The 12,185-nt window shown below is 39.2% G+C and overlaps 1 protein-coding gene across 1 annotated transcript in view; it reads left to right on the forward strand.

The window, feature by feature from the left end:
• GADL1 (glutamate decarboxylase-like 1) overlaps positions 1-12,185 on the forward strand; it is a gene marked incomplete at its 3' end in the record, with an annotated part of 38,515 nt that overhangs the window by 24,837 nt on the left and 1,493 nt on the right. The window contains exons 11-12 of the mRNA XM_010153554.1: positions 5,898-6,097; positions 10,384-10,435. Coding sequence (XP_010151856.1) covers positions 5,898-6,097; positions 10,384-10,435 — 252 coding nt within the window. The remainder of the gene's footprint in view (positions 1-5,897; positions 6,098-10,383; positions 10,436-12,185) is intronic.

Here is a 12,185-nt window from a genome sequence, read left to right on the forward strand (position 1 = left end):
TCTTAATTGCAAGTTTAGGATTAATTCAGTGCTGTATTTTAACTAATTAGGCCAAGTACATAGATATTGCCCCAGGTAATGTTCAGACTACTTAGGCTGGATAGTGGAATTTTCTCAGGAAGAAAAAGAGGAATGAAATATTCTAGTTGCCCTGGCATTTAGGCTCACTTCACAAACACTGTTCCAACTTCAGGGCTCTGGCAGCCATTCTGTATTCTCCTTCCATGGAGTGTAACATCTGATAGAGTAATCCTATTCCACTTCTACATCACAGCTAGGCAGTGTTGTGCCGGAAGCACTTGTAGGGCTGAATCCTAGGCAGTGGAGGGCTGAAAACCCAAGTATTGCTGATCATACAATCCGATCTTGTTGTACAGTGGGACACATGCTGGAAAGTGGAAGACTTATCTGCATGGGGAGGAGAGGGTGTTTCACTCTGTGTTTAATTCCTGGAATATTGGCATATACATGTTTTCTGTATGTTCCAGTGTGGTCTTTATATGCAAATAGAAGCACATATAAATTTGAATACTTTCTTATCAGCTTTTAAGTGTTGGAATATAAATCTTTAAGAAAAAAAGATCAAATGCATTTTTAAGACACTTTGGCAGAAAGGTGTTTCTTCACTTTAATCATCTTCATACCAGATCTGGAACTGGCAGCTGGACCTAGTTTCCCATTAAAAATGCTATTTTTACACCAGTAAGAGTCTGGAAGACTAAGTGTATCAGTTCCTTACTTTGGAACTTGTTCCACCGCTCCTAAATTACATAAATACCCATGGCTGTAGATGGAGCAGAGGTTTATACGTGAGCGTATTTCCTTCACACTGTTGTTAGGATGTTTCAGTAGGAGCTGGGTGCTGAGATGGGAGCTGGTAAAATTTGGCATGCTTTATTCTGCTAGTGAGTGTTCAAGAAACCTCTGGTAGTTTCTGAAATTGAGAATTATGCAAGGAATCAGAGCAGCAAAATATAAAGCATAGGTGTTAAGTTTCGTTTATGAATTAAATCCTAACTCCCTTTCAGGGTCTGATTAAGGAATTTTTGTTCGCCTGTCTTCCCCTTTGCTTTGAGGTCCGTTTGGAGACTGTGGACTGCTTCAGGATTAGGGTTAGGTGATTATAAGCAGCCAAATGTTTCTTTCTTTCTCTTTTTTTTTTTTAAAGGTATTGATTGTTTAACAAGCCCAAACTTTTTGTATTTTATTTATGTACGAAAACATAATCTTTAGAAGGAATCATCACATTTCTGGTGCAGTGGTAGGACTCTGATTTCCCATTAGCAAAAGTAATAGTGACTGGGTTTGGTTTGTGTGGGGGTTTTTTCCACATAGCATTAATAAAGGTGCGTGATTTAGCAATGTTAAGAAGCTTAAGACATTGCAGCTAGATTATTAGAATGAAGGATTGTATTTAAATATTTTCCTATACAGGTTGAAGAAAAAGGGATAAACTACAGTGAAATGACAATAGAAGAGTATCTTCCAGCTGTAGTGAAACAAAACAGGAATGATTTCCAAAGCAAGGAGAGAGAGGAAAGACAATTATGTGTTTGACTTGATTAGAAGGGAGAAACATTTTTACCACAGGGCAAGAGAGATTGGTTAATCCTCTGTGAAAGCTCAGATCAACAACAGTAGTTCTTCAGTGCTTAAAGCACTCAAGAAATGTACAGCTATCCATTTTTCACTGCTATACCCTGAGTAACTTTCATCACTTTTGTAATAAGATAGACTTAGAAAATACTTGTATTGCAGAGGCGTGAATTGCAGTGACTGTTTAAAGACAAAGCTAGAGGGAGAGATATTCTCAAAACATTAGTGAGTCAACTTTGTTCTTATATGTTCTTAAAATGTTATGAATCAGTCTTGGGTTGTACGTAACTCCTGTAAAACCACAGAGCTACTCCAATTTGTCCTTGCTATAATCTGTATAGACATGAATATTATCACCATATAAATAGAGAGTAATGTTTTTCACCAAGGCCAAAGTTCTCTGACTCATTAGACTGTAGCACTAGGTTAGGTAATCAGCAATCAATTCTAGGTAATGAGCAGAATTTTCACTTATTAGTTAAAAATAAAGTCTCAAAGATTTTAGCTAGATGAAGCCCCAGTTTAGCACAGAATATAATTGATTGAGGTGATCACGGTAGCCATCTACAGTGTAATCTCTTTCACATCATTAGCAGTATCACAAAGATATCTACTTCTCTGATTTCTTTCCAGGGCAGCTGCAGGAAATACTCTATTCCCATTGCTTTCTACTTGGGGTTACTTCTCACATCTTGACGTGAATTACAGGGTTGGCCTTTTGCACTGCACTGCTTTTGAGAATTTTCAAGTATGCCATTCAAAAGATTGTCCTTATAGCTTCAGATGAGGCAAGTCAGGAAGATGTTTGTCCTGGGGAAAAAGCCTGGGGACAAAGATGCTTGGTTAATGAAATTGAAACTCACTTTTAACTAGGAATGGAAATGGATAGAGATCAGAAGGCTTGCTGTAGGTAAGTGTATTAAATGAGAAAAATATATTGAATTTTGAAACTGGAGTTCTTATATATTGATTTCAGTATCAATAATTATTCATTTGTCATTAATTAAAACACACAACGACTATCCATAGACTATCAAAATGAGGGCTATTTGAAACTTCATAGTGGACTCGGCCTCTGTGAAAGTTGTATTTCCATTTTCTAAAATGTAACAGCCCCAGTATAAGGCAAAGCACTACCATTACTCTCTGCACAAAGGGTAGAAAGATAAAAGATGCTGAAGAAAGAATCTCAAACTTGTCAGATGGAACAATTCTAATGAAATTTTTACAATTCTTCTGAACAGATGGAGCGGCTCAGTTACTGTGTGGAAAACTGTTGATGTCTTCTTGGGACTAAGAATGTTGTTAGGAAGCATACTTTTTTCCTTTTTTTTTTCTTCTACTTTTCCGTCATTTGACTAGGAAAACTGAGATGACTTCTTATGTCTTCAGCATGTTTGAATCTATCACTTTTGAGACAGGAGAGATCATGGAGTAGCTGCTTTCTTGAGCATAAAATTTATCTTTCATTTTTTTCCATTTCTGTTGTCTTCCTCCCCCCCAGAGTCTCTTCTGCAACATTCTCTTCTATTCTCTTTTTCCTCTTACCTTCTTGCATATTCACTCTCTGGCATATTCCTTTCTTTCTCAGAACACATCATTTTTGTTTCTGCTCTAGTGACATGCTGGAGGATGTCACTGTACCTGCCTCTGGAGATTGGCGGTAGGCAGTACCTTAAAAAATGAGCGTGTTGTGTTATTAGTAAGATAAGCACATGGAAAAGGGTCATCTAGCCCGCATATCTTGTCAGCTTTGGATGCATCAGGAGAATAGGACACTACCTGCTTTTTTCTCTTTTTAAAATGAAATATCTTCCCAGAAATTTGACTTCACTCAGAGATATTGAACTATTTATTCTTACTGGGTTTTCACTCTAGAGCATTTGAAACTCTGCAGCTGTACTGTGATCTTAAGTGAACTTTTCAGTCTTTCTGTAATATTACCAACTGAGTTTAAGTTTCTTGTGACAAAGAAAAGTTATTATTTCTCAGATGACAGGCATGAGGGGAACTAATATCCTGTGATGTCCTGTATTGTGCAGCTGTATTACATTCTGATAAGGCAGAAGATAGCCCTGATTGATCAACCCTGCTATACACTCACTGCAGAAACACAGCAAAATTTCAAAGTCAGTAAGAGACAAAGCAACTCACTTAAATTTTTGGATGTTGCTGCCTTTTTTTTTTTTTTAAATACTCTATCTAGCAAACTTGTTGTTTCCCATGAAAATCGAGGTACGGAAATCTAAGTGAATAGGGCACAATGGCTTGACAAACAGATTCCTGTTCCTGTTGTGCAGCTGCTACCTAGAGAACACAAAGCTGCAGAAAAACTGTAAAGGATGGGTGCTTCAGTGCTTGACTTTTTTTCAGTATCTAATGTCATCTTCTTGCCCTTCCTTTCCTGAGAAAGTTGGAAAGTAGGTATGAGAATCTTAGATACTGCAAAAAAAAAAAACCAAACCTGTGCCCAGCACTGGCTTTCCAGCTACGACTACTGTGTGCTGCAGCAGCACGTTATCACTCTGCAGAGGGAGAGCAGCCGCTTCCCCTTTCTTTTCCAAGCTGTCAAACAAACTGTCTTATCACGAGGCTGAATGTGCTGGTCCTATGGCTAAAGAATTCAGACTAAATTTGCTGTCCTTTTCACCAACCGCCAGCATTACAATGGGATTGTCAAACCCCCACAGAAGTTGTGGAGAAACCTTTGGTGGTGTTCTCCTTTTGTGCTCTACAAATAGGTGTGCAGGTGGGTGGTTTATTTTTTTTCCGTTTTGGTTTTAGTATTGGGGAAAACTAAAAAGCTAGGAGTGAGTGAGACATTCTGTGTGTGCCAGTGGATTATTTCTCCTTTGGATTTTTTTGTCTTGACCTTTTTTTTTCTCTATTTTATCGCCAGTTGCAAAGTTGTTAGTGGTGTATTGTAATGTAGATCAAGAACTGTATCACTGTTATGGGAATATGACACTTAGAGGGATGTCAGACACTGCCATTTTAAAGTCAGGCTTGCAGCAGATGCAGAGAAATGGATGAAATTTTAAATGCTTTTTCAGTTGGTTCAAATTGAAGAGTGATATTGAATTGGAAAATGAATTGTGCTCTTCGAGATACTGTTTAGCAACTTTTGTCACGCTGTTTACTTCTGTTCCTTGGTCTGTTCTGCATGGAAGACTGCTGGTTCGACTGTCAATTAGATACAGATCTGAATCAGATGCCATAGCCATGTTTTTAACCTCACTTAAATTTCTATTCTAGTATTATCTTATAGATTGGTTTGGTGTTTTGTTTTTTTTTTTTTGTCCTCATCTCTGCTTTTGTAACTCACTTTCTGCCAGCCCTTCCCTCTACTTTGTAGTATTAGAGTACACTTTGATATTTCATGCTTTAGCCCATGCCAGCCCTATGCCTCTTCTCCTCCCCTGTACCTTTAAACCTGTAGCAGCCTCTTTGCTTTCTATTTCCAAGCTTTATTCTTTGCTAGAACTTGCCACTGTACTCATTTATCTTTGTCTGTTTTCTGCTGCTCATCTCTGCACAGGCAGCCTCCCAGAAGTTGGAGGCTGGTGATTGCTGAATCAAAATAATTTCATTAACAAACCATAATTAGGGTACGCTAAAGTATCTTTTCTAAGGCTTATTTTCAAATGTTAAATTTGCCCAAACTGCGAAAAGAGATGACGATTGGGGTTGTACTAATCTCCAGTTGGTGTTTCCAGTCAAACAATCAGATAGCCTGTGCTAAATCCTCAGAGACTGCCTTTTCTGGTAAGGGCAAACCATTTTTTGGGGGTAGGGGTGGTGTGGGGGGAGTGTATTAAAATCTGCCGTACTTGCAACTAACTCTGCCATATGTGAAGTTCTTTGTCAGACAGAAGAAATAGATGGAGCCTTCTGTGAACACACAGGAAGCTCCTCAGGAGCTGTTCTTCCAATCTATAGACTGGAGCAGAGTACATAGGCTTCTTCTCCCTCTTCCCTCTCCACTTATGCCTTTGAGCAACTGTTCCTGTGGTACCCACTCACATGGCTGATTGAGATCTGAGTTGGAATTCCTCTTCAACATGCAACTTTTCAGTGACACTATGAATAAAATCATCAAAAAAGGTTGCCTTGTTGTCAGTGCTGACTTCACTGGCTTCAGGCTCATCCGGGGTTCATAAGCTTTGGATAGTTTCCTGCACATCCAGTGCTGTTTTACAAAGCAGTTGGTACAGACAGCAAAAAAAGGCTTTGGCTTTTGATGTTAAAAAGTTTCCAAAAACGCTTATCAGCAACCTAACTCTCTATTGTGTTTCTAATAGGGCCTCCTGAAGAAGTGTTACTCTGCCAAGGCTGCATACCTGTTCCAGCAGGACAAGTTCTATGATGTCAGCTATGACACGGGTGACAAGTCCATCCAGTGCAGCAGGCGTCCGGATGCGTTCAAATTCTGGCTGATGTGGAAAGCATTGGGAACCACAGGCCTCGAGGAGAGAGTAAACAGGGCACTAGCTTTGGCTAGGTACTACCTCACAATTTTGAATATGTTTAGTCTGTTTAATTGACTGAAATGTCCTGGGACAGACCACATGGTTACTTATTCCCCCTCCCTTTTTGTTTCTGTATAGTAGAAGGAATAATAATTTGTGTCATTACATTTACTGCAGTATTTAATAGTGATTACTACGTTTAGCAATAAGCATAGATGCTGGTAAAGATAGAAGTCCAAATTAGATTATCAATCTACATTGTTTAACATTTATATTATCTGAACCAGGTTTAGCAATACACCTTCTGACAACTGTGTGTTCTAACGTTAATATAAAAGCAGCCCTAGTTGCCAGACTCTGAGCTGTGTCTAGCAAGAAGTGAATTTGCAACCCCTCTGTTCACTTCATTCCTCATGACTGAGGAAACACAGAAAGCCAAATTAGATTATCAATCTACATTGTTTAACATTTATATTATCTGAACCAGGTTTAGCAATACACCTTCTGACAACTGTGTGTTCTAACGTTAATATAAAAGCAGCCCTAGTTGCCAGACTCTGAGCTGTGTCTAGCAAGAAGTGAATTTGCAACCCCTCTGTTCACTTCATTCCTCATGACTGAGGAAACACAGAAAGCCAACATAATCTTAAGAAGTAGTAGAGGTATATGAAGGCATATTGTTCTGAGATACTGCTTGCTTTTTCTCAGCAGTTTTGCTGAAGTTCTTAATGCTTACATTATGCTCTGTTAGGGGCTGAAACACCTCTTGTGATTTTTCACCCCACCTTGCCCCTGCCCCACCCTGTTCAATTTTACTAAGTTTTTGGTCTTGCAGCACTGAGTGAATTCTGCAAAATTCTTGATAGAAGGTATTTCTAAAGTGACGGTGATGTCTCAGTTTCTGGGAAGAAACTTCCATACGTAGGTTATTTTTTATTCTGATAGAAGAAATAGTATTGAAATAAGATAATGGCCCATTAAAAAGAATTCACTTGGAGTATCATATTTGTTTGAAATTTATACAAGATAACCGACAATGAAATCTTCAGCCGTTCCTGGGCTACCTACACATTACCATAAGTCAATTCAGTAATATGTGAAAACAGTTACTCATATCACATTGCCATTTTATTTTTTATATGTACTACCAAGTTGAAAAGAATTGAATATTTACTCCAGTGAAAATGGAAAGAATAGTCTCACTTTAATTAAGTCACTTAAAGAAAAGGTAAAAATATTCATGGCCTAAACCCAGAGTGGATTTAAAAGGAATGAAAAGAGAAAAGCAAAACCAGAGAAGCCCAAATGAGCTGTGGCTTTTTTCTCTATTATATTTCTTTAAAGCCACTCATTGTTTGGCTGGTTAAGTGTTCCTTAATGTCTCCTGGTTAAATTGCACCATGTTTTTATTGCGGAGCATTGTACTGTTCTGTGTCTGTACAGAGTAAGTGATTCATTCCACTATCAGTAGGAGAATTCAGCCTTATCAAGGTCACTGACCAAGGTCGTTTTACAGAGAGTATAGTGATTAATGACCTTTCTGGGATCGATATTTTCTTTGAATGTTAGGATTCAGCTGGTAGTGCTTCTAAGGAGTGACTGGGTTGTTGCTCTGTTTTTTTTTTTTTCCTCATTAAGAACAAATTTAATTCTTAGTCATTATCTGATGAAGTATATTCTTTACAGTAGCTGCATTGCTATCTTGAGTTTGCATGAACGTGGGCACTTTGCAGCTGAGACATCAGGTTTGCTGGGCACTATGCCAGGTTTCCTAACTACTCAACAGCTGCACAGCTTTCTCCTCATTTGTTACAGTAGGTTTTACTTTGATGTTGCAAAGATAGTATTTCAGCGTTCCTGAACACAGACCTGGATTAATTCTGAAACTAGTCCCCGACTACAGAATTTAAAAGCAAGATTACATGTTTTTTTCCCCATGGCCAGGCTGAGCTGCAGAGGTTTTGGGGTAATTGCAGGCATGTATTTCTGTTGCATCAAACTTTGCTTATTGGCTATTCCATTAATTTCTTCTTGTTCTGGTGATGAATCATGTTTTCAGTGTATTAGATATCTCAGGAACATTGTGATGCTGTTTGAAAAGGCTTATATTTAAAATACCTATGCTACAGTATCCTACTATTAACTTCAGGAATTTTTTTTTTTCCCCCTAGTTATTTTTGATACAGGGATCTTGCTTTATGAAGTACACAAAAAAGAAAATAGAAGTAAACTGCTTTAAAATACAACTATAACCACCTCTGCCTTTCATGCTTTAGCATCTTTGCAGTTTTTCTGCCTGATTCCTCTTCTGACACCCACTCTTAGCAGACATATGTCTACTTTCACTGCAGATCTCCACCCCTCATTTTCTGCAAGGCTTAATCATAGCAAACACTGCTTTTCTGTGCACTCCAGTCCTCACTGAGACTCAAGCCCCTCTGATGTTCTACAACTGTGACATGATAATAAAACTCTACTGTCAACTGTGGAAAGATGCACAAAGTAAATTGCTCCACTGCCATCAAATGGTCCTGGCAAGATAAATCATGGGTGATGGATTTTCTAATGGCTGCCTTCTTAGGCTATTGGCAGTGCAGTTAAGGACATGATTAACAGTGTTGTGAACTTGAACGACATCCTATGTCAGATGGTTGTGTAAAAAAAAAAAAAAAGGCACTTCTGGTAATAGGGCAGGGTATTAAGCATTGTGAAATAGCTCTACCAGTTCAAGACCTCAAAAAAAAAAATTCTCCCCAACATGCTCACATGGTATCTAGCTTCCTACTTACCTTTCAGCATGCCTCTCTTGCAACGTAAACAGGAGTGTGGGCATTAACAGCCAGGGAACAAACAAACACACACAGTGGGATCTAAATGGTCATGGCAGAAAAGACCCAGAACACCATCTTGTTATGGTGAGAGGAAACACCTCAGCAGGGCACAGTGTGACACAACCCATAGACCTGCATGTCGTGGGAACTGGCACCCCACCACAAGCAGTCCTTCTGCAGGGATGTGTGCTAAGAGGTAATAAGTCACACGCACAATACTTGTTAATGATGAACACTGTGACAACTCCCCATGCTCTGTTCTGAAAAAATGTGTACCATCTAGGATATCGTTTACTGCCTCCCTAGCCAACCCATTGCTGCAGCATGTCTGCGGAACAGCAGGTGTTGCAGATACAACTGTGCTAGAGGTGTCCCTGTAGGGTCAGGCTTCAGGCATGTGGATAGGACTGAGGTGGGTTATTTTGGCAATATTTTTCTTCTTCAAGTAGTGAGTAAAAGAATTATTTGTGTGATGACCGGTAATGCAGCTCAGGCGAGAAAATACCAAATGGATGCAACAAAGGAACAAACTTGTACACCATCAGCAGTTTAACTGTCTCAGGTTTATTACTGTTACACAGCAAAATCTTTGTGAAGACTATAATTCTGTTGACATGGAAATACTGTGTGAATTTGAGGTGATTTCTTTGGTGTTTTCCTTTGGAAGGCTTTGAGGGAGGGATAAAGAGAGAGCTCCCAGCTATGTCAAAGTGTGCTCTTTGCGTCAGAATTCCTGTGTGACATGTGCCCAAGAAAAGTTGAAGTCACATTTTAACAAATTTATATAAATTGAAGCTGTTTGGATCCCAAGTTTTGATTCAAACCCGTCTTCTCATTGAAGGCTTCTGTGTTTTTCGTATTGACACATGAAAGTGAAAATAAATACTTAATGCATTGTTAGCATAGGAAGGCCAGGGATTACTGTGCATCGGCCATGGCTCACTGAATGGAAATGTGCACTGTTGTGTACAGTGTGGGACAAGGACAGTACTGGGAAAATTGATGGGCCTGAAGTACATGGGCTAAACTACGAGGTCCTGGTGACAACAGTAGTGCAGGAGATGTCAGGGTGACCATGAAATAACATGGCAGCACAGCATCAGCACTTGTGAAAAAGAGATGGAGGAATTAATTTGTAGAGCACAACATCAATGGATATTTGCATTGGGAAAGTTCACAGCCTGATGCAAATAGGATCAATTTGTGCCTTGCAGCTCCACTGAAAATCTGTGCCTCAGGACAGAATTTGGCCTCTCCTCAGTGCTCCTTGGCTGGCTATAGCCTTCATTTGTTTCCAGGAACTGATAGCTACTGCATTTTCACAGCAGGTAGAAATGAGGTTTAACTCTGTGGTTTCTTTGGGGGGAAAAAAAGAAAAATTAAAAAAAAAAAAAAAGGAAGTGTGTACATGTTCAAGACCTGTTTTTCTTTTTGTCTGTATGTATTGTTTTGTTCTATGCTTTAAAACCCTGCATTTTTGATTACAGATATCTAGTGGAGGAAATTAAGAAAAGAGAAGGATTCCAGCTTCTTTTGGAGGTGAGTGAAAATGGAACTGAATTGGTGGTGATGGTGGTGGGGTTGTCTATTGTTTGATTTTGTTCTTTTTAGCTAATTGCCAATTTGTATTTGAAGTATATAATTTAGTAAGTTTATGTGTTGGAGGTACACAGATATGATTGAACACACGTAACATGTTCTGTATTCCCTGTCATCACTCCACCTGTTTTCCTAGCTTCTAGACCTGTATTGCCTCAGGGGGTATAGATTGAGCACTTTCCTATGAAAGTGAAGGGTTTTGCTCTAAAAAAAGCAGTGCTTGACAGATTTACGGATAAGATTGTGTTTGGGGTTAAATAATATTTTGAACCTAAAAATGGACTTTTCATTCTTAAAGTTGAAATATTTTTCTTAGTTATGTTTCTACACCTATCTTCCTTAAAACTATCCAAAAGTTATGAGTGTTTTTCACTCATCTTTGCTAAACCTGTGAGCTTATTACCTTTGGTGATCTTACTTGAGGGAGATTGAATAAATGGGGAAGAGCTAAAGTGCTGTTTTTCCATGTACCTTCAGCTCTTCCGTTAATAAGGCTAATATCTGGGGATGTTGCAAGGACCTGGCATTTTTAGAAAAACCACCTGCATTGTTGGAAGTGTACTGTGTGAAAATATCTGGGTATGTAGCATGGGAAGGAAGAGAGAATATGGAGGAGGAAGGGAGTAAGTGCCACACATGGAGACCAGCAAACTATAACAATGCAGATTTGGTTTATGTTTGCTGATGCCATGAGCATTCCAGGTTAGGCTAGAAGAAATATGAGTTGTAAAAAATATTTTATACTGTTTATATATATAAACTTTGCCCTTTAATTCTGAAAAAAATGCTAATTGGCAAGTGCTTACTGGGAAACTTTACATGGAGTGAAGAATTCTGAGCCAGCAGCACATGATGGGGTTACTAAAATGGCAAGTCTGTTAAAAGCTCTCCATTGCCCATTATTGTAGGGTTTAGTAGAGAGCTCAGATCTACTGTAGATGTGAAAGATGTTGGTGAGAGCAGAGATTGGTGGTTAGTTCCTGCAAGAACAGGACACCTGGAGTAAAAGTGGGATTGGAGGGAGTGCTGTAGTATGGGCTATGAGAGGGAAGTTGAGCAAGGGTTAAGAAAAAGTTTTTAAGAGTGCAGGGGTACAAGCAGTGAGAGTTCAAAGTAAGACTGCTGGGAGGCAGCTGAGCCCATTTATGCGAGTCCTTCCTGAAAGGAAGTTGGACTTGGGACAAGAAGCGCAGGAAGATGATCCTCTGATACGTGCAGTGAGGAAAATCCTGTAATGAGCACCGCTCTACAGCCTGGAAATGCCACTTGCGCTTGAGTATTCTTGAACTCTTCTGTGGTATAACTGCTTACCTGCTTGGGTGAGAGATGTGACAAGATAACCAGAAAGGGAGTGAAGCATGGCTGGGGGTAGTTAAGTTTTTCTGGGATGAATGGTATTTTCAGAGGGGGATGATGTATTTGATGTGTGGAAGGAAACTGAGATAATCAAGAAGGTAATATAGGCAATGGCAGTATGGTGATATATGCCATCTGTCTACTCCTGCCATCTGATTTTAAATAGCTTTAAAATAAACCCTGTAACAGCAAGCTAGCATTGCGCTCATGAGGAACCCACTGCCTTTTTAGGGTCTGTGTTTATGTGTGTACTCAATGCATGCTCTTTGGGGAAAGAAATTTGACTTTAAGAGCTGAGCTTTATTTCATTCAGTGGCAGCAGGTGGCAGGGTTG

This window comes from Eurypyga helias, unplaced genomic scaffold, assembly GCF_000690775.1.
Source record: "Eurypyga helias isolate BGI_N326 unplaced genomic scaffold, ASM69077v1 scaffold13976, whole genome shotgun sequence".
Lineage (NCBI taxonomy): Eukaryota > Metazoa > Chordata > Aves > Eurypygiformes > Eurypygidae > Eurypyga > Eurypyga helias.